The sequence below is a fragment of the Carcharhinus amblyrhynchos genome, chromosome 4 (genome assembly GCF_965287045.1).
Source record: "Carcharhinus amblyrhynchos chromosome 4, sCarAmb.v2.hapA, whole genome shotgun sequence".
NCBI lineage: Eukaryota > Metazoa > Chordata > Chondrichthyes > Carcharhiniformes > Carcharhinidae > Carcharhinus > Carcharhinus amblyrhynchos.
The window spans coordinates 11,908,760-11,932,199 of NC_137327.1; the positions used below are offsets into that span (position 1 = coordinate 11,908,760).

The 23,440-nt window shown below is 43.7% G+C and overlaps 1 protein-coding gene across 1 annotated transcript in view; it reads left to right on the forward strand.

Annotated features, from left to right (window-relative positions):
* Positions 1–5,052, forward strand: part of LOC145341782 (chromodomain Y-like protein 2) — a 128,417-nt gene extending 123,365 nt beyond the window's left edge. Inside the window, exon 7 of the mRNA XM_080186709.1 lies at positions 2,459–5,052. Coding sequence (XP_080042835.1) covers positions 2,459–2,617 — 159 coding nt within the window. The 3' untranslated portion in view covers positions 2,618–5,052. The remainder of the gene's footprint in view (positions 1–2,458) is intronic.
* The last annotated feature ends 18,388 nt before the right edge of the window (positions 5,053–23,440 follow it).

Sequence of the window (23,440 nt, forward strand, 5' to 3'; positions counted from 1 at the left end):
GGTTTGCAGATCCAGGAGGTAATTAAGAAGGCAAATGGAATTTTGTCCTTCATTGCTAGAGGGATGGAGTTTAAAAACAGTGAGGTTATGTTATAGCTATATAAGGTACTGGTGAGGCCACACCTGGAGTACTGTGTACAGTTTTGTTCTCCTTACTTGAGAAAGGATATACTGGCACTGGAGTGGGTGCCGAGGAGATTCACTAGGTTGATTCCGGAGTTGAGAGGGTTGGCTTATGAGGAGACACTGAGTAGACGGGGGGCTATACTCACTGGAATTCAGAAGAATGAGGAGATCTTATAGAAACATATAAGATTATGAAGGGAATAGATAAGATAGAAACAGGGAAGTTATTTCCACTGGCAGGTGAAACTAGAACTAGGGGGCATGGCCTCAAAATAAGGGGAAGCAGATTTAGGACTGAGTTGAGAAGGAACTTCTTCACACAAAGAGTTGTGAATCTGTGGAATTCCCCTCCCCAGTGAAGCAGTTGAGGCTACCTCATTGAATGTTTTTAAGACAAGGATAGATAAATGTTTGAACAGTAAAGGAATTAAGGATTATGGGCTGGTAAGTGGAGCTGAGTCCATGCAAAGATCAGCCATGATCTTATTGAATGGCGGAGCAGGCTTGAGGGGCCAGATGGTCTACTCCTGCTCCTGGTTCTTGTGTTCAATCCGGTGCCAATACCACTACCCCACCACCTCCCCCTGTATGTTCATTCATGAACTTCAGATAAATGAATGCACAATGTGGCTAATCAGCTGGTAAATTGGACGGAAGCCCTCATCAAGTGGCTGATGCACACGTTGTAACGCTGATTCTGCAGTAACACTGGTGACAGTCTGGGAGCAGACAAGGATTTGATCCCAGGATCAACACAGCTAGAAAGAGATTAGAGGGTAAACAAAATTCTGTCCCCCCCCCTCCAAACTTGGACTATGTGAAAGAGATGCAGTTCCCATTTTTGAATACATTATTGGGTGTCTCACAGTTTAGGGGTAGCTAATCTGATTTTGTCATGTTTCCTCCGCGAGTTAATCCTTAATGATCTGCTGTCGGCTAGTGCAGCTCGTGTGGTTAAAAATTGGCTGCCTTCGTAACGCTTCATGTGGTATAGACTGCAGTCTTGTTTGATGAAATGTGTTCCAGTTTTGCAAAGTCAAGTGTTTGTCTTGCGCGATTGAACTTGGCAGTGACAGAGCAGAACTCTGAGAAGAAATCGGGCCTACCAGTGAGTAATGAGGGTGACCTCCAAATGCAGTCATTTCAATGTTAGTTGGAAGTGCCAGACTTGCAGTAAGAGTCCATGTAGTCAGACATTCTGCAGCAGGATTAACTTGCTGGAACAATGCTTTAAGGTTCTTTTGATTTGGTTTGATTTATTGTTATCACATATGCTGGGATACTGTGAAAGTTGTTTCTCACACACTGTACAAACAAAACATACCCTTCATAGAGCACAGAGGAGAGAAGGAAAGGAAAGACTGCAGAATGTAATATTACCATTGTAGCAGAGAAAACATGGCTTAATATATGGTAGATCCATTCAAAAGTCTGATGGCAGCAGGGAAGAAGCTTCTCTTGAGTTTGTTGGCGCATGCTCTCAGACTTATTTATCTTTTTCCCGATGGAAGAAAGTGGAAGAGAGAATGTCCAGGCTGCGTGGGGTACTTGATTATGCTGGTTGCTTTGCCGAGTCAGCTGGAGATGTAAATGGAATCAATGGATAGGAGGCTGGTTTAGTGATGGACTGGGCCATGTTCACAACCCTTTGTAGTTTCTTGCAGTCTAGAGTCATACCAAGCTGTGATACATCTGGAAAGGATGCTTTTAATGGTGCATGTGTAAAAACTGATGAGAGTCATAGCAGACATGCCGAATTTCCTTCGTCTTCTGGGAAAGCACAGGCATTGGTGGGCTTTCTCAACTATAGTGTCGGCGTGGAGGGATCAGGACAGGCTGTTGGTGATCTGGACACCTAGAAACCTGAAGCTTTCAAGCATTTCCACTTCACCGCTGTTGATGTAGATAGGGGCATGTCCTCCAGTATGCTTCCTGAAGTTGATGACTATCTCCATTTTTACAGACATTGAGCAGAGATTATTATCGTCGCACCATTTTAGCAGATGCAGGTTCTGTATCTTTGTTGTCATTATCTTCGAATTCGGCCTGGGCTCCAACTAAGCCTCAGAAGTGAGATGGCACCAAGCTACTAGTGTAAGGATTTGGGACAGGTAGTTCAAGTTGACCGCACGTTAAAACTGGCATTTCAGGTCATGTAACTGCCTGATGAGAATCAGATGACCTGCCAGTTTTACACCTGGGCCACAAGTTGAAAATCCACCTCTTTGGGACATTTACTTCACAAGGGGCCAATATTCCTTGGACTTTAGATCATCGAGGAAAACCGCATTGTTTATTTTTACTTCTTCTGTTTTTTTTTTCTCACCTTCAGGTACTAGAAGAATCAAAATGCCTGGTGCGTAGCTTCCTAAAAACCGCCCTGGAAGAGGTGAATGAGAGGGAATGCCAGATGTTGAAGCAGCTGTGGAGTTCCTCGAAGGGACTAGATTCTTTGTTTAGCTACCTGCAGGAAAAAATCTACGAGGTCTGAAGCCACTGTGTGACCTGAAAGTACTGTCCATTATTCCAGTGTCTGCAATGGACTTAATTGTTGATCTTAAGCAGTCGAATGCTTCTGCAGTTGGGTTTGACTGCTGCTCGCACTATAATCTGGCCAGCAGATGTCTTTGATAGCCTGACGGGCACTGATGTGTTCAGTAAAATATGCCTGAGTGGTATATATGTTGGATGCAACATCTCTGCATGCATTTTCAACTATGTTGGCGCTCATATTCAAATTATGCCACGTGATTTTTTTTCTTATTAATCACTGGTCTCAAAATTCCCGACATCGTCCCTTCTCAAACTGACGAGACCTATTTACCCAATTTGTGTAGAATGTTGTACTTGTGAATAACACTTAAAGGAATGACTCATTGATAATCCTTTTGCTTCTGAACCACCGCAAAGACAAGAGTTACGTCACGGTTGTATGTTTGGACTCATTTTGTTATCAGTTTAGTTAGCAAGGCGGAGGGAGGGGAGGGTGGGTGGGTGAGGTTCAGGAACTTTGACGATTCTTTCATTGGAGGTCAAGTACCTTCAAGAGATGGATGCCTTTCGTCGTTGTGGATTTTTCTTATCCGAGGGCTGAACCATCGGGAGAAAACGCAGGACAAAAAAAAATGTGAGCTTTCGTTTCGTAACTTTTTAAATAATTGTTTTCCAAAAATGTCAAACTCTAGATACACAACAGAAGATTTTATGTATTTATTATGTCTTACGGTGATATGAACAATAATGTTGAACGGATCACAACATTTTTCTTGTGAACCTTTGAGATCCTGGCTGAGAATCTTTTTGGGAACATTGATTTCTAACATTTTACTTTCAAGTTGATCCCAACAACCTAAGTCGACCAAGCGGACACTAACTGGGACTGCAGTCTTGGTGCTATCGTGTATAGCTCCATTTTGAACCATAAGATATACAAGCAGGGTTTGTATACCAAATATAACGTGCGTACAGGAGGAATATTCTGCTTGTGAAGCACTCTTTTTCAGCGCAGAATGCCGTGAAGACATACCTTCTGACGTAGACTGCTGTCGTGTGACCAGTTCACAGTCCAAAGCCAATTAGTCATATTCCATGTCCTGAAATAGTCGCGAGTTTTTTTTTTCATTTCTTATTTATTTAAAGAAAAATGCACTAATCAGACAGTGTACGTGCTGTTGTTAAAAGTGACTCAGAGGCGAACGTTACGAAGAGGATATGGGCTTTATGTCGCTGAATTGAAAAGGGTTCACTGTAGTCATTTGGTTTCAGTTTAGCTGTGCGAAAATAAACGCGTGTTTCCGTGTTAGAAAAAACTATGTCCGGGGTACTGGCACGAATGCAGTATTTACGAACGGAGAAACGAGAAGCCATGTCGAAGGGGGTTGGACGCATCGTGTTCATTCGAAAACTGCTGTGTTTTCTTTCTAAATATTCACTGGTATCTACACTTTGTAAGTACGGGATAGACTGTGTTCTGGTTCATGGAGACATGTGTACCCTTGACTTCCATATTTGCGCAAGTTGCTTCTCTTGACTATTCGAGTTTGTTGAGTTTGGCGTACCATATCACAAAAATATGGTAAATCTGCAAGACAATATATATTTTTTCAAATGATAAAACTTTCTTTTATACACGATTACCTGACGGTATGCTTCTTTCACGAGTCCCGAAGTTTTGGGGAGTTTCATTGATTGCCTATGTCACCTCAATGCTTTGTGCCAATGTGTATCATTTTTCCGATGTTAATGAAACACTGTTTGCCCCTCTCTCGTTAACAAAGCAGAAACTTGTGCTGTGTTTGAACCTCAACACACTATCTGACATCAAGACAAGCTGTTCACTTTGTGAATATTTTTTAGCCAAGCTGTTTTTTTTTCTCTCCCTGTTCGAGTTACAGAGCTTTTGATGTGTGAAACATCAACGCGCATCTCCAACTGGGAAACCTGAAGTTTTAACTTTTGGTAATCCCTGCCACTTTGTGAAGAAAAAGGGACACTTCAGAAAAGAGTGTCCTTAACCAAGAGGACCAGGAATGCAACAGCATCCTACTGGGGCTCAATTGTGCATCTGTCAGAAACTTGTTAAATGTATTTATCCCACAGCAGAACACAATGGGGTTTTAAAAGACTTTTTTTGTAAGTTAATGGGGGCTGTGTTTATTTAAAAATTGTTAGCAATCTGTTTTTTGGTGTGGGCACCCTTTTTCTTACTGAAGATATATTATCTATATGTTCTATAAACGACCAGGTAATACTGATCTGTGTGATGACTAACTTGTGTAAGACAGAACATCTGCACAAGCTGTCTACTGCTTTTGTAATTAGTGTATGAACACTTTTCTGGGTGCCTTAGAAGTTGTATTTTTCATGTGTGTTAATATATTTATATATTGTGGAAAAGCTGCTCCCAATAAAATGATATCAAGTTCACTGGTTGAGTGGGTTGCTTGCTGTTTGCCCTGAATCATACAGTCCCTACAGTGCAGAAAGAGGCCATTTGGCCCTTCGAGCCTGCACCGACAACAATCCCACACAGGCCCTATCCCCCCTAACCCCAGGTATTTGCCCTGCTAATCTCCCTGGCACTAAGAGGCAATTGAGCATGGCCATTCGGCCTAAAGTGCACATCTCTGCTGCTGTGGGGTCCTCACTGTAGGATATATGGTTGGATTTAACAATGCCAGTTATTTGTTAACATCTCAAATGGGCCTATTGAAATGGTTGAAATCCAAAGTGGGTGGCCTGCCAGTGTAATAAAGATAAACTTTGGTACTTTATCATGACTCTATTGGATGTCACGAGCAAAACTTTGTAAGTATCAGCCAGATATTGTGATCAGCAGTGAGCGCTTGCCACTAACTCCAAAGAAGATCCTCACAAGATCTAGCCATCTCTTTGGTGTGTTTTCCCCCTTTCCCAATGGCAGATTAAATCTGGCACCAACTCCAAGGAATCTCTTCAGAATATAGGAATTAGGATCAGAATAGGGTTCTTCCGATCAATCAGATCGTGGCTGATCTCTCCCTGGTCTCAAATCCACCTCCCCACCTGTTCCCCATATCCCCTTATCCATTTTTATTAGAAACACGTCCATCTCCTACTTGAAACCATTCAACGATTCAAACTCCACCGCGCTATGGGGCAGCGAGTTCGACAAATTCACCACTCTCTGCGAGAAGTAGTTCCTCCTCATCTGAGTTTTAAATCTACCCCCTCGCAATCTGTATCTCTTGCTCTAGGTTGCCCCATAAAAAGAAACATTTGGTCTACATTTACCTTATCAATCACTTTTTAAATTTTATATACCTCGATCAGATCCCTTATCATCATTCTAAACTGCAGCGAGTGCAAGCCAAACTGTCATAAGAATTAGGAGTAGGAATAGGCCATCTGTCCCTTCAAGCCTGTTCCGCCATTCAATAAGATCATGGCTGATCTTTTTGTGGACTCAGCTCCATTTACGTGTCCACTCACGTAACCCTTAATTCCTTTACTGTTCAAAAATCTATCTACCCTCAGCTGCTTCAGTGAGCAGGGAATTCCACAACCCTTTGGGTGAAGAAGTTCCTCCTCAATTCAGTCCTAAGTCAGCTCCCCCTTATTTTGAGGCTATGCCCCTTAGTTCTAGTTTCACCCGCTAATGGAAACAACCTCCCTGCTCCTATCTTATCTATTCTCTTCATATTCTTACATGTTTCTACAAGATCCCCCTCATTCTTCTAAATTCCGATGATTATAGTCCCAGTCTACTCAGTCTTCCTCATTAGTCAACCCCCTAAACTCTGGAATCAACCTGGTGAATCTTCTCTGCACCTCATCCAGTGCCAGTGTATCCTTTCTCAAGTAAGGAGGCTAAAACTGTACACAGTACTCCAGGTGTGGCCTCACCAGCACCTTGTACAGCTGCAACATAATCTTGCTGTTTTTAAATTCCATCCCTCCAGCAATGAAGGACAAAATTCATAGCTGCTTGAAAGTGGAGTCACAGGTGGACAGGGTGGTAAGGAAGGCATTTGGAATGCTTGGTTTTTTTGGTCAGAACATTGAATACAGGAGTTGGGACGTCCTGTTGAAGTTATACAAGGTATTGGCAAGGCCACGCTTTCTAATACTGTGGTCATCCTAATATAGAAATGATATTATTAAACTAGGATGCTGCCAGGATTTGATGGTTTGAGTTATAAGGAAAGGCCAATAGACTGGGACTTTTTTCCTTAGAGCTTAGGGGTGATCTTATAGAGGTCTACAAAATAATGAGGGGCACAGATCATCAAGATAGTCAACATCTTTTCCCAAAGGTAGGAGAGTTTAAAACCAGAGGGCATAGGTTTAAGGTGAGAGGGGAGAGATACAAAAGGGTCCAGAGAGGAAATTCTTTCACTCAGAGGGTGGTGAATGTCTGGAACGCAGTCAGAGATGGTAGTAGAGTCAGGTACAATTTTGTCTTTTAAAAAGCATTTAGACAGTTATATGGGTAAGATGGGTATAGAGAGAAAGGGCCAATATTGGGATTAGCTTAGCGGTTTAAAAAAGGGCAGCATTGACAAGTTGGGCCAATGGACTTGTTTCCATGCTGCAAACCTCTTTGTCTCTGCACAAACGTCAACCCTTTCGTCCCTGGAATCAATCTGGTGAACCTTGTCTAAACTGCCTCCAACGCCACCAATCCTGCCTCAAATAAGGGCACCAACACTGGCCACAATATTCCAGATGTGGTCTCAGCAAGCACATGGGAAACCACTCAAATTCACACAGCAATGCCAAACCAGGAGGTTAAAATTAAATGCTAACATCCTAAAAGATTCTGGTCCAAGACTTGAGTCAGAGATGGAAGAGCTTCCAACCAAGCCACAATCAACACATTTACAATGAACTGGAGGTGCAGTTAGAATGATGCAGCAGGAGCAGCTCCAGGGCAACTTTGAGCTAAGGATTCCTTGACTTTGATTTGTTAGACATTTAGGAAATTTAACTTGGACCTCTACATAAGAAGCCGATTTGCAGAAACCGAGAAGTAATTAATTAAAAATTCTGGTGGCACAGTGGTTAGCACTGCCACCTCACAACGCCAGAGACCTTGGTTCAATTCCAGCCTCGGGTGACTGCGTGGAGTTTGTACGTTCTCCCCCTCTTTGCGTGGGTTTCTTCCAGTTTCCTTCCACAGTCCGAAAAATGTGCTAGTCAGGTGCATTGGCCATGCTAAATTCTCCCTCGGTGTACGGGTGCCAAGGTGTGGCAACTAGGGAATTTTCACAGTAAATTCATTGCAATGTTAATGTAAGCCTACTCATGACACTAATAAATAATAAAAAAATACAAATAAACCTAATAATCCTGTATAAAAGTGTTCCCACATCCAGTAATGTATCAAACCAACCTTTCCACTCATGCCCTGTTCAACACGGAGCCATTGCGATGCAGAACAAATGGAAAAGTTATTGATTTGCAGCACTGGTGACCTTATCCCCTGCCTGTTCAATGTTTTTCCGATTCCTACAATGATTCATTGGCGCCATTGTTCTTCGATAAATTGGATTACATAGCGATGGGGGTTCAGAATGTGAACGAGAGGTCTTAAATTTAACCCCAGTGGTTTCTAAGGCACAAAAGGGATTTGGGAAACATGCAGTTTTGTGAGTGTGTGTGACAGAATTCTCATGGCCTAATACATCCCTCAACCACCCGGTGTCAGCTAGTGATTGGTTAATTTGTGTTTTGGAGTATGTTCTTGGGCTACACAATTTGAAGAGCTTTATTGTGGAATGTCAGTAGCACCCACACATGGCAATTTGAGAGATAATTCATTTTGCTTTGTTTAATTGCCAGCTTTACAAAGTCTTTGGTTCACCTCTTAAAAGATAGAAATCATTTTTCCCTCGCAGTGGCAGCTGTTAGCATGAATCGATTTGCACTCTGTTTATTGGGGCAGGTTTTGGAACACAGGTTCGAAAATATAGTATCATTCTTTTGTGTTCATCGCTTAAGGGATATGCAGTTACCTTCACTTTTTCTTTTCCAGCCATGGTTCTGAAAAGGAACTTGTATTTGTACAGCCTTGTTCACAACCTCGAGACAGAGGGTAGCATTGGAAGGGTGCGTTTCTGAATGGAGAACTGTGACGAGTGGTGTTCCTCAGGGATCAGTGCAGGGACCTTTTGCTGTTTGTAATATATATAAATGATTTGGAAGAAAATGTAACTGGTTTGATTAGTAAGTTTGAGGATGACACAAAGGTTGGTAGAATTGTAATAGCACTGACAGCCCTCAGAGGATACAGCAGGGTATAGATCGCTTAGAGACTTGGACAGAGAGATGGCAGATGGAGAGGTTTACTAGGCTGATGCCGGAGTTGAGGGGGTTGAGCTATGAGGAGAGGCTGAATAAATTAGGCTTGTACTCGTAGGAGTTTAGAAAAATGAGGGGAGATCTCATTGAGACGTACAAGATGATGAATGGGATGGATAGGATAGAGGTGGAGAGGCTCTTCCCGCTCAGAAAGGACAGTAGGACTAGGGGGCACAGCCTCAAGATAAAGGGGGGGCGGTTTAGAACGGAGTTGAGGAGGAACTTCTTCACTCAAAGGGTGGTGAATCTCTGGAATTCTCTGCCCGTTGAAGTGGTGGAGGCTACCTCGCTAAATATTTTTAAGACGCGGGTTGATGGGTTTTTGATAAGAGAGGGGATTAAGGGTTATGGGGAGAGGGCGGGAATGTGGAACTGAGCCACGACAGATCAGCCATGATCTTATTGAATGGTGGGGCAGGCTCGAAGGGCTAGATGGCCTACTCCTGCTCCTATTTCTTATGTTCTTATGTTTAATCTGGACAAATGCGAGGTAATGCACGTTGGAAGATCTAATACAGATGGGAGAACTCTTAAAGAGTATTAATAGGCAGAGAGATCTGGGTGGACCGGTACACAGGTCACTGAAAGTGGCAACACAGGTGGAGAAGGTAGTCAAGAATGCGTACGGCGTACTTGCCTTCACCAGCCGGGGCACTGAGTTTAAAAATTGGCAAGGCATGGTGCAGCTTTATAGAACTTGTGTTAGGCCACACTTGGAATATAGGGTTCAATTCTGGTCGCCGCACTATCAGAAGGATATGGAGGCTTTGGAGAGGGTACAGAAAAGATTTACCAGGATGTTCCCCAGTATGGAAGGCATTATCTATCAGGAGAGTTGGAGAAATTTTGTTTTTTTACATGCTGGAATGACAGAGATTGAGGGGTGACCTGATAGAAGTCTACAGGATTATGAGGGGCATGGACAGAGTGGATAGTCAGAAACTTTTTCCCAAGATGGAAGAATCAATTACCGGGGGCACAGGTTTAAGATGGGAGGGGCAAGGTTTAAAGGAGGCAACTTTTTTACACAGAGGGTGGTGGGTGCTTGGAACCTGCTGCCAGGACAGGGGGGGTTGGTGGAAGCAGATATGATAGTGACTTTTAAGGGGCATCTTGACATACACGTGAATAGGATGGGAATAGAAGGATACGGCCCCCAGAAGGGTAGGAGGTTTTAGCTCAGATGGGCAGCTTGATCAGTGCAACTTTGGAGGGCCTGTTCCTGTACTGTAATTTTCTTTGTTCTTTATCCCAGAGCACTTCAAAGCCAGAGAAACAAGGCAGCCAATTTGCATATAGCCAGCTCTCACAAAGCAATGTGATAACAGTCAGATCATCTTTCAATGGTGCTGAGTGAACAACACACCCCAAACATTCTCTCTTCTACGTTCTTTGTTCGGGAAAAAGATATGAAAGTCTGAGGGCGTGTACCAACTGACTCAAGAACAGCTTCTTCCCTGCTGCTGTCAGACTTTTGAACGGTCCTATCACATATTAAGCTGATCTTACTCTTCACCCTGTCAGTAACTGCAACACTATATTCTGCCTATCCATTCATCTCCCCGGTGTACTCAATTAATTAGTCGATATAACTCACAAAAAGCAATACTTTTCACTATATCCCAATGCATGTAAGAATAGTGAAGCAGTGATTTTGATTTAATTTGATTTATTGTATCAGTATACAGTGAAAATTATTGTACAGACAAAGCATGCCATTATTAGAGAAGGAAAGGAGAGGGTGCAGAATGTAGTGTTACAGCTAGGGTATAGAGAAAGATCAACTTAATGCGAGTTAGGTCCATTCAAAAGTCTAACAGCAGCAGGAAAGAAGCTGCACTTGAGTCAGTTGGTATGTGACCTCAGATTTCTGTATCTTTTTCCAGACGGAGGAAGTGGTGGCGACTAGGGGATTTTCACAGTAACTTCACTGCGATGTGAATGTACGCCTACTTGTGACACTAATAAATAAACTTTAATGCCGTGGGACCTCGTGAGAGGCCGGATAGTTTAATGTAGGACATCACCCCTGACAGTACATCATTGCCTCGGTGTGGCATTTCCTCATTATCGTAGCCCAGATCATGTCACTGGAGTGTAACTTGAACCGACAAACCTTCTGACTCCGAGGTATTACATAGTTATAGTTGAGACTTTGACATGTGGCCAGCTGTTTATGTATCATGTGTATACAATTCTTCAGTGCCTCAGTAAGGTTATACCATTAGCTATTTAACCACACACAACTCAATCATGAGTTAGTTGCATCACCTTTTTAAATTTGCAATTGGTAAAAATGGAAGATGGCCAGGAGTTATGTAGGCTAATTACCCTGCAATATGCCTCTGTTAGTTAAAAGTTGGTTCATTTGAATCCCTACAGTGCAGAAGGAGGCCATTCAGCCCATTGAGTCTGCACTGACCACAATCCCACCCAGCCCCTATTCCCGGAACCCCCCATATTTACTCTGCTAATCCCCCTGACACTAGGGACAATTTAGCATGGCCAACCAACCTAACCCGCACATCTTTGACTGGGAGGAAACCAGAGCATCTGGAGGAAACCCACGCAGACACGGGGAGAATGTGCAAACCACTCAGACAGTGACCCGAGGTTAGAATTGAACCCGGGTCCCTGGCGCTGTGAAGCAGCGGTGCTAACCACTGTGCCACTGTGATGCCCTAAAGTTGATTTACAATTGTCACAAGTAGGCTTACATTAACACTGCAATGAAGATACTGTGAAAATCCCCCTGGTCGTCATACTCCAGCGCCTGTTCGGGTACACTGAGGGAGAATTTATCGCAGCCAATGCGCCTTTCCTCCCTCAGTTTTCTGGACTGAGGGAGGAAACTGGAGCACCCAGAGGAAACCCACATAGAGAATGTGCAAACTCCGCACAGACAGTGACCCAGGCTGGGAATCAAACCCGGGTCCCTAACACTGTGAGGCAGCAGTGCTAACCACTCTGCCATCGTGCCGTGAATAGCTTGTAATTTTTTTGCACTTTTTTCTGACACTGCCATACTATTTTTATCGATTTGAATGAAATAAAACTGAGTTGTGGAAATCAGAACTTTGGATTATCAAGAGTAGACCATTTGTCTGTTTTGCGTGTTTAAATGATCTTGGGAGTTTCAACAGCGGAGTACAGGTAATGTGTGTGACTGCAGGTGACTGAGTGTTCTACGCACTGCAGAATGGAACCATGCTGTTGTCATGGAACGAAACACCCATTGGGATTTGCAAATGAAAACAACAACTTCTATTTAAAGAACCGACCTCACTTTGGATGACATCACTGAGTATTTAAAAAGGTAGAAATGGGCACCAGATAGCGAGTGAGGGCATTCAGTTGGAGATTGAAAAGACCAAAAGGGATTGTCAAAGAGATGGAGTCTTGTGAAGCCGGGTAGCAAGGAGGAAGGATTCTTGATGAGAATCCTGGATCGGTCTGTAATGATTAGGAGTGAACGCAGGGATATACCAGTCGTTTACAGGGGAACTGAGGGAGTGAATGTTGATCACGTGCTTGATCAAAGTTCCTCAAGTAGGGTGGGGCAATTCCACTGGGAGGTTTCAAGATAAATATTTTGAAATTGTCTTTTTTTCTGGAGGCACAGAGACCGTGGAGCCCAAGAAGGAAAAAGTTAATAGTTTCCAGCCGGGAGAGAGTCTGGACTGCATTGAACTGCTTTGTGTTGGGTCGAATGGGGACAGTATTAGACAAACCATTCCTCAATTGGATTTAGCTGTGCATGAGGGTTCCTGGACCTCACAGCGGGAGGGATAGGCGGTGTTCTGGAGATGGAGGGTGGCAATCGTTGAGAAACTAAGGATTGAAAGCTGAGCTCCAGAACAGACAAAGAACTCTAAGCATTTCCATCAAGGGTTGGTGAAATTGAAGCCAGAAGCACTTGAGCGTTGGTTTGTTTTTCTCTGCATTGAGTTCAACTCATCTGGGGTTTAATATCAGGGGAAAAGAATTACAGTATTGTTAAAGAATTCTGATTGGTTCTTTGCAATGTGTACTTTTATGGAAAACTGATTGTCTTCAAGATGGCAGCTGTGCGGTTTATAAAATTAGCTTATTCATTCTTTTGGTAGACGATAGTGATAGTTTTCTTTACCCCAGTATTCTGACGTGCCTCCAATGACACGTTCTATTGCAGCTGAGCGAGCAACTCACTCCTGGCCTCTCGAGCCTGCTCCACTATTCAATAAGTCCAAAGATGTGTGGGTTAGGTGGATTGGCCCTGCTGAATTGTCCCTTATTATCGGGGGACTAGCTAGGATAAATGCATGGGGTTATGGGGATAGGGCCTGGGTGGGACAGTGGTTGGTGCAGACTCGATGGGCCGAATGGCCTCCATCTGCACTGTAGAATTCTATGGCTGACCTATTTGTGTTTTGAGTTCCACATTTCCATCTACCCTTTGTTTCCCTTGCCTAACAAGAATGTGTCTATCTCCGTCTTAAAAATATTCAGTGACCCCCACTTCCACCTCCTTGTGAGGCAGAGAGTTCCAAGATCACACATCCCTCTGAAAGAAAAACATTCTCCTCATCTCTGTCCTGTGAGGGTGACTCCTAATTTTGAAACACTGCCCCCTAATTCTAAACTCTGCCACAAGAGGAGACATTCTTTCCACATCCACCTTGTCAAGGCCATTTAGGACCTTGTGTACTTCGATCCATTCACCCCTCTCTCTCCTAAACTCCAGTGGAAACAAGCCCTCTAACTGACCTTCATTCACCGCTTTGCTGCTATTAAAAAATAAAGTAAAAGCAAAGTTTATTTATTAGTCATAAGTAAGACTTACATTAACACTGCAATGAAGTTACTGTGAAATTCCCCAAGTTTGGAGCCTATTTGGGTCAATCCACCAAACCAGCACATCTTTCAGACTGTGGGAGGAAACCAGAGCACCCAAAGGAAATCCACACAGACATGGGGAGAATGTGCAGACCCCACACAGTGACCCAAGCCAGGAATCGAACCTGGGTCCCCGAATCTATGAGGCAGCAGTGCTAACCACTGTGCCACCAGACTTCCACTGTCTTCCACTCTATGCGGTGGAGTGGAGGGGTAACAATCTCCCAGTGCACTGTGTACTCTTAACACTCTTAACTCTTAGGAGATAAGGGTGCATGTGCAATTGCACCCTCCAGCAGTCAGCAGCCCAGCTTCCTAGCATGAATAGATTTTGCCCTATCCCCCTACTGGCGAGAATCGCATTTTGCCTCTTTTTTTCTAAGTATCATAAGATTTGGCGGGTGATTCTCCCAGCCCACTGCGCTGCTTTTATTGAGCCATTAGGGGATTGGAGGGGCAGCAATGTGGGGTTAGTGGGGGCTGGCTAGTTAACGGGAGGCCAGCAGCGTGGGGCTACTGCACATGCGCCAATCTTGGTTCTAACAAATCGGCGCAGGGGTAGTGGCACGTTAGTGGCCTCTCCAGCAGGAATAGACCCCAGCTGCTGATTTTTCACGTGAATCCCTCTAGTGCACTCTACATCGCACAGAATGCGGGAGATTTTGTTTTGAAACTCAGACTGAACAAACCGATGGGTTTTACTCCAGTTTTTTCTCAAATTTGAATTTTTTTGGACAATCCCACCCTTGATTCTTTTCTTGCGTCAATGAAATGGATCTGAATCTCTCCTGTTTTCACACTCATTCAGCACTGACAATTTTTTTGGTATATTCGCCCCCCACCATCTTTCAGATGGGGCTTAAGTTTAAGCCACTTACCCTCAGGTAAATGAGAAAGATCTTGACATACTATTTTGAGGAACAGGGGAGTTTATCCTGATGTTCTGGCCAATACCCATCCTTCAATCAACACCCCCAAAAGATTAATGAGACTGTTCTCCACATTGAGCTGATTAAGTTGCGAATGTGCACTCAGTGTGAGAGTGGCAAATCTAATGAGTAGAAATGACATTCCAGAATTGCTAAATTCAAAACAACACGACAAAACCAAAATTAACTGGGGGTAGAAATTTATACACACCATACTCAATGTATAAGAACACAAGAACATGAGAACTAGAAGCAGGAGTAGTCCATCTGGCCCCTCGAGCCTGCTCCACCATTCAATAAGATCATGGCTGATCTTTTCGTGGACTCAGCTCCATTTACCCGCCCGCTCACCATAACCCTTAATTCCTTTGCTGTTCAAAAATGTATCTATCCTTGCTTTAAAAGCATCCAATGAGGTAGCTTCAACTGCTTCACTGGGCAGGGAATTCCACAGATTCACAACCCTTTGTGTGAAGAAGTTCCTCCTCAACTCAGTCCTAAATCGGCTCCCCCTTATTTTGAGGCCATGCCCCCTAGTTCTAGTTTCACCCGCCAGTGGAAACGACTTCCCTGATTCTATCTTATCTATTCCCTTTATAATTTTATATATTTCTATAAGATCTCCCCTCATTCTTCTGAATTCCAATGAGTATAGCCCCAGTCTACTAAGTCTCTCCTCAAAAGCCAACCCTCTCAACGCCAGAATCAACCTATTGAATCTCCTCTGCACCCCCCCCTCCTCCGCCCCCGCAGTGCCAGTATATCCTTTCTCAAGTAAGGAGACCAAAACTGTACACAGTACTCCAGGTGTGGCCTCACCAGCACCCTATACAGCTGCAATATAACCTCGCTTTTAAACTCCATCCCTCTAACAATGAAGGACAAAATTCAATTTGCCTTCTTTATTACCTGCTGCACCTGCAAATTAATTCCTTGTGATTCTTGCACAAGGACACCCAGGTGCCTCTGCACAGCAGCATGCTGCAATTTTTTACCATTTAGATAATAGTCCATTTTGCTGTTATTCCAACCAAAATGGATGACTTCACATTTAACAACATTGTACTCCATCTCCAGACCCTCACCCAGTTACTTAGACTATATCCCTTTGCAGACTTTCAGCGTCATCAGCACACTTTCCTCTGCCACTCATCTCAGTGTCATTTGGGAACTTTGACACACTACACTTGGCCCCCAACTCCAAATCATCTATGTAAATCATAAACAATTGCGGGCCCAACACTGATCCCTGAGGCACACCACTAGTCACTGATCACCAACCAGAAAAACACTCACTTACCCCCACTCTTTGCTTTCTGTTAGTTAACCAATCCTCTATCCATGCTAATACATTACCTGTTACACCGTGCACCTTTATCTTATGTGGCGGTCTTTGGTATGGCACCTTGTCAAATGCCTTCTGAAAATCCAGATACACCACATCCACAGGTTCCCCACTGTCCACTGCACATGTAATGTTCTCAAAGAATTCCACCAAATTATTCAAACATGACCTGCCTTTTATGAACCCATGCTGAGTCTTACCATTGGGACAATTTATATACAGATGTCTCGCTATTTGATGATAGATTCAAGCATTTTCCCTACTACAGAAGTTAAGCTAACCAGCCTATAGTTACCTGCCTTTTGTCTACCTCCTTTTTTAACCAGTGTTTATTTGCTGTTTTCCAATCTGTGGGAAACATCCCAGAATCCAGCGAATTTTGGTAAATTATCACTGGTGCATTTGCTATTTCCCCCACCATCTCTTTTAGTACCCTGGGATGCATTCCATCAGGACTAGGAGCCTTGTCTACCTTTAGCCCCATTAACTTGCCCAACACTACCTCTTTCGTGATAATGATAGTTTCCAGGTTCTCGTGGCCTTCTTCTCATCAATTTTTGACATCTTATTTGTGTCTTCCACTGTGAAGACCAACACAAAATACCTGTTCAATGCCTCAGCCATTTTCTCATTTCCAGTCACTATCTCTCCCTGCTCGTCCTCTAAAGGACCAATGTTTACTTTAGTGTTTATTTTTTTGTTTTATATATTTGTGGAAACTTTTGCTATCTGTTTTTATATTTGGAGCTAGTTTACTCTCATAATCCATCTTACTTTTCTTTATAGCTTTTTTGTCGTTTCTGTTGACTTTTAAAGATTTCCCAATCCTCTAGATTCCCAGTAATCTTTATCACTTTGTATGCCTTTTCTTTCAATTTGATACCCTCCTTTATTTCTTCAGATATCCATGGCTGATTATCTCTTTTTCTACAGTCCTTCCTTATCACTGGTATATACTTTTGCTGATTACTATGAAAGATCACTTTGAAAGTTCTCCACTGCTCCTCAATTGTCGCACCATAAAGTTTTTGCCCCCAGTCTATTTTAGCCAACACCTCCCTCATTCCTTTATAATCTCCTTTGTTTAAGCACAAGACACGTTGGATTTTACCTTTTCACACTCTATCTGTATTTTAAATTCAATCACACTGTGATCACTTCTTCCGAGAGGATCCCTAACTGTAAGATAATTAATATTTCCATCTTGCAAAAATATATTTAAAATCCAACAAATGACAGGTTACACATTTGATACCTGACAGTATCATACAAACTGAGAGAGTCAAACATAGGAATATTTACGCAAACGTCACTCTCAGTGTTTTCATATCTCAACAAACCCAATCAAAGTTCCACTTTGTTTGCGAGACCTGTAAATGCAAACTGTGTCTGTAATGTTTCCTTTGCATAGAATCATAGATGAACCATAGAATCCCTACAGTGCAGAAGGATGCCATTCAGCCCATTGAGCCTGCACTGACAACAATCCCACCCAGGCCCTATCCCCATAACCCCCTGTAATCACCCTGCAAATCCTCCTGCCCCTAAGGGGCAATTTTAGCATGGCCAATCCACCTTACCTACACGTCGTTGGACAGTGGGTGGAAACTGAAGCACCCGGAGGAAACCCACGCAGACACGGGTAGAACATGCAAACTCCACACAGACAGGCTGGAATCGAACCCAGGCCCCTGGCGTTGTGAGGCAGAAGTGCTAACCACTGTGCCACCCTCTCTAACCATCAGATAACTAACTCTTTTTTAAATGCCTTGCTGCCTCTATAGTGCTGATGTAACAGCATTGTCATGTTGCCAGTCAAGGTGAAATGGATTTTGGGGAATATGAACTGAGCAGAATGACTTGAGTCACGTTACTAGAGTGACAGTGACACCTTTACATTTTAGAAAAATGCAATTTCAATGTTGTTCCTGTGATTCTGCCGCAAGATAAAATTAAACAATCCTTGAATGCTCTCCAAAAGGATAACACCAGGAAAGTAGAATAGGACAGATCATCAAATTCTGGGGGGAGTGCTCCAAAAAACAAACTCTTGCAGCTTTGATGCAAAGCGTTTTCTGTCCCTTCATTTCACACCTCATTTCCATTTTTCACACATGCTGAAGGAAAGGGCGTTAGTGTTTTTAATGGTGCCTGGGTGTTGCCGATGATGTTATTCCTTCTAAGGATATTATTTTTTCTATCGCTGCCTTAACAGCGATGTACCGTAGAGCTCCACTCAGCCTGGACTGTGTTTGTAATAAAAGCTAGCAATACACAAATTAGATTGCCAAATTATTTGTTTAATTTTGTCCCAATTTTCCAAATATAAAAGAAAACATCCTTGCCAACAATAAAGGAATAATCTTAGATCCTATTTTTACATCTGCAAGACTACCATCTTAGAGATTTTAACACGCTCCCACATAGAATAAATAAAGCATTGCCTTCAAACACTGATAGGCTGACAATCTTGCCAACATATCCTGGAGTAATGGAACTAAGCCCAGAATATTGAATTCAAACGTTGATTTTAACTCTACAACTTGCCAAGTCAGCAATACCAACCTCAAGCAATGCCTGCATGTATAATTCATTCGTGGGACATGGATGTCACTGGTTGGCCAGAATTTATTGCCCATCCCTAGTTGCCCGAGGGCAGTTGAGAGTCAACCACATTGCTGTGGCTCTGGAGTCACATGTATGCCAGACGAGGTAAGGATGGCAGCTTTCCTTCCCTAAAGGGCATTAGTGGACCAGATGGGCTTTTCCTGGCAATCGACAATGGTTTCATGGTTATCAGCAGACTCTTAATCCCAGGTATTTTTTGTTGAATTCAATTCCACCATCTGCCGTGGTGGGATTCGAACCAGGGTCCCCAGAATATTAGCTGATTTCCTGGATTAATAATCTAACGATTATATCACTGGCATCGCTTCCCCCAACATCGACTCCCACAACCAGACTCCCACAATCTCAGTCCTTTATTCATGTTTCCAATGGATATCTCAGTGCTGCTTCAATTCTGGTCTCGTGCCAAACCCTGATTTTCACCTTTCCACTGTTGGCTTCACCTACGTTGACCCTAAGCTTCTGGAATTCACTTGCTAACCTCTTTACATCTTGGTGTATCACCCAATACTAATCCCCCTGAAGCCTACCTCATTGACTCAGCCTTTAGTCACCTTTCCCTAGTATTTCCTTATGTGGCTTAGCGTTACATTGGTTTTGTAACGCCTCTAGAAGTGCTTGAACGTGTTCAGAACATTAAGGGTGCAATAAGTTATTGGAATGGTTTGGCGTGTAGATATCATGAAGCTCTTTGAAATTTAGATGATGATTTTGAGTCTTTCTTATTCAGAAAACTAGGAGATCTCATTGAATGAATGCACTGCCTAAATGGCCAGGTTGTCTATTATTACACTAACACTTTATACACAGGATTGAGTTAGTGTTTTTTCTATTCCGGGTTTCGTATCTGTGTTGCTATTTGTAGCATGAGGGGAAGACCCATTAGTCTGGAAGGTGGAAAGCAGTCTGATGGAGAACAAAAGGAAAGTTTTGTGTATATACAATGCCTTTCTCAGTCTCAGGACACACTAAAACACTTCTGAAGTATTTTTGAAGTGCCATCACAATTATAATGTAAGAAACGGGGCAGCTAATTTGCCCACAGCAAGCTCCCACAAACAGAAATGTGATAACGATCAGATAATTTGCAAGGTGGAGGCAGGCACGCTGGAGTTGTTTAAGAGTAACTTAGACAGGCACATGAGTGGGTTGAAGATGGGAGGATATAGGAGATTGTTTTAATTAAGGTTCATTAGCATTGGGACGTCCCTGGCAATGTAAAAGGATGTGGAATGATACTAATGTTTTTCTCTTTTAGTTCACAGGTTTTAAGTCGGTCCGCCTTGTTGTCCAACGAGGGGCATACACGCGATGGGGCGTACTGGGGCTGCTCTTGGATGTTTGAGAGTAGCCTAGTGCTTCATGTCATTAGTGTACGCTTAAACTGGACCAGATGCTGGGCAACACGACAGCTCAGTGGCTATCACTGTTTGCTGTGCAGACACATGGATTTGGGCCGATGTCTGTGGGAGTTTGCGCATTCTCCCCGTGCTTGCGTGGGTTTTCTCCGGGTGCTCCAGTTTCCTCCCACACCCCAAAGATGTGCTATTTAGGCTGATTGGAGGTAATAAATTGTCCATAAATTAGTTTCCCTCAATGTGGAATGCCATAAGCATAGATAAGGGTCATGGGTGGAGGGGGGGACTGGTAATGTTAAAATGGCGGCGCGGGCTCGTTGGGCCGAAGGGCCTGTTTCCCGGGCTGTTTTTGTTCTTTGTTCTTTGTTCTTCTTCACGGTATTGATTGAAGACTGAGTATTTACCTTGACACTGGGTAACTCTCTCTTTGCTCTCCATCATCAGACCTTTCATGTCCAGCTGAGGGGTGGACAGGGGTCTCGGTTTAATGTCTCATCTAAAAGGTGGCACCTCCAATAGTGCAGCACTCCATCAGTTTCTACACGGGAGTGCCAGTCTTCATAATATAGACAGTAAGGAAGCACCCCCTTCTACCATCCCCACACCCCCAACCCTTCCACACCCCCTCTAACAATACACATTACAGAAACACTGTTTAATCTGAACCTTTCTGATTAGGAGGGTAGCCAGGGAGAGGGTTGGGCCATCCAAGACAGGGGAAGGAATCTATGTGTGGCGCCAGAGGAAGTGGGTAAGGTATTAAATGAGTACTTTGCGTCAGTATTCACCAAAGAGAAGGACTTGGTGAATGATGAGTCTGGGAAAGGATATGGAGATAGCTTGTGTCATGTTGAGATCAAAAAGGAGGAAGTACTGGGGGTTTTGAGAAACATTAAGTTAGACAAGTCCCGAAGGCCTGATGGGATTATACCCCAGAATACTGAGAGGGGCAAAGGAGGAAATTGCTGGGGCTGGGGAGGGAAATCTTTGTATCCTCACTGGCTACAGGGGAGGTCCCAGAGGTTGTTCCTTTGTTTAAGAAGAGTGGTAAGAATAATCCAGGTAATTACAGGCCGGTGAGCCTTAGGTCAGTGGTAAGGAAATTATTGGAGAGGATTCTTCGAGAGAGGATTTACTCCCACTTGGAAATAAGTGGATGTACTAATGAGAGGCAACATGGTGTTGTGAAGGGGAGGTTGTGTCTCACTAATTTGATTGAGTTTTTCAAGGAAGTGAGGAAGATGATTGATGAGGGTAGGGCAGCGGATGTTGTCTACATGGACTTCGGTAAGGCATTTGACAAGGTCCCTCATGGCAGACTGGTGCAGAAGGTGAAGTCGCATGGGATCAGAGGTGAGCTGGCATGGTGGATACGGGAATGGTCTCCAGAAGATAGAGGGTAGCAGTGGAAGCTTGTGTTTCTGAATGGAGGGCTGTGACTAGTGGCGTCCCTCAGGGATCAGTGCTGGGACCTTTGCTGTTTGTAATATATATAAATGATTTGGAGAAAGATGTAATTGGTTTGATTAGTGAGTTTGCGGACAACACAAAGGTTGGTGGAATTGCAGATAGTGATGAGGACCGGCAGAGTATACAGCAGGATATAAAACGGTTGGAGACTTGGACAAAGAGATGGCAGATGGCGTTTAATCTGGACAAATGTGAGGTAATGCATTTTGGGAGGTCTAATACAGATGGGAAATATACTGTAAATGGCAGAACCCTTAAGGGTATTGATAGGCAAAGGGATCTGGGTGTACAGGTACACAGGTCACTGAAAGTAGCAATGCAGGTGGAGAAGGTAGTCAAAAAGGCATACGGCATGCTTGCCTTCATCGGCCAGGGCATTCAGTTTAAAAATTGGCAAGTCACGTTGCAGCTTTATCGAACCTTAGTCAGGCCGCACTTGGAATAGGGTGTTCAATTCTGGTTGCCACACTACCAGAAGGATGTGGAGGCTTTGGAGAGGGTACAGAAAAGATTTACCAGGATGTTGCCTGGTACAGAGGACATTAACTATGAGGAGAAATTGGGTAAGCTTGATTTATTCTCACTGGAACGATGGAGATTGAGTGGGGGCCTGATAGAAGTCTGTGAGATTATGAGGGGCATGGACAGCAAGTTAATAATGACCATGGAATCATAGAATACCTACAGTGCAGAAGGAGGCCATTTGGCCCATTGAGTCTGCACCAGCTCTCTGACAGATCATCCCACCCAGGCCCTATCCCTGTAATCCTATGTATTTACCCTGCTGATCCCCCTAACCTACAAACCTTGGGACACTAAGGGGCAATTTAGCATGGCCAACCCATGTAACCCACATATCTTTGGACTGTGGGAGGAAACCGCGAAACCCAAGCAGACACAGGGAGAACACGCAAATCCACACAGTTATTCAAGGCCGGAATCAAACGCAAACCTTTGGTACTGTGAGGCAGCGGTGCTAACCCCTGTGCCGACCAGATAATCTGTTTTTATGATGCTGACTGGGGGATAGGTATTGGCCAGGAACCGGGGATAGATGCCCCGTTCTTCTTCAACATAGTGCCATGGGGTCTTGCATGTTCATTTCAGTGAGCAGCCAAGGTCTACTTTTAATGTCTCACCCAGAAGTGGCACTGTAGACAGTACAGCACTCCCTCAGCGGTGCACTGGGGTGTCAGCCCATAAGGTTGTGCCTTTAGAGTGGGACCTTGAAAATACAACCCTCTGATCCAGAGTGCCCCCAAATGAACCACATCTGATAGAGCAAGTCCGCGGGATGAATGAGAAACCTGCTGCAAAGGGGCGGCACGGTGGCACAACGGTTAGTACCACCGCCTCACAGCACCAAGGGATTTGAGTACAATCCCCGGCTTGGGTCACTGTCTGTGTGGAGTCTGCACATTCTCCCCGTGTCTGCGTGGGTTTCCTCTGGGTGTTCCAGTTTCCTCCCACAATCTGAAAGACGTGCTGGTTAGGTGCATTGACCAGAACAGCGCCAGAGTGTGGCGACTAGGGGAATTACACAGTAATTGCAGCTTTAATGTAAGTCTTCCTTGTGACTGCTAAATTAAGTTTAAAAGAGTTTAAAATAGATTATCTGATCGGCACGGTGGTTAGCACTGCTCTTCACTTGCTGCATGCAAGATACTTTACATCCGTCACACATCAGGGCGAGTCAGTTTGTTACACGTTCAAAGAACTCATTACTAATAAAGTCATTGAATCTTAACTGGAAATTGTACAAGTCATTACACTTGTCCCTCCTTCATCCCAACTGTCATGAAACAGCTACAATCATCTAGATTCTCCTAATTAAAGCAGTGGCTTTGGAGGCAGAGGCCTAGTTGGCA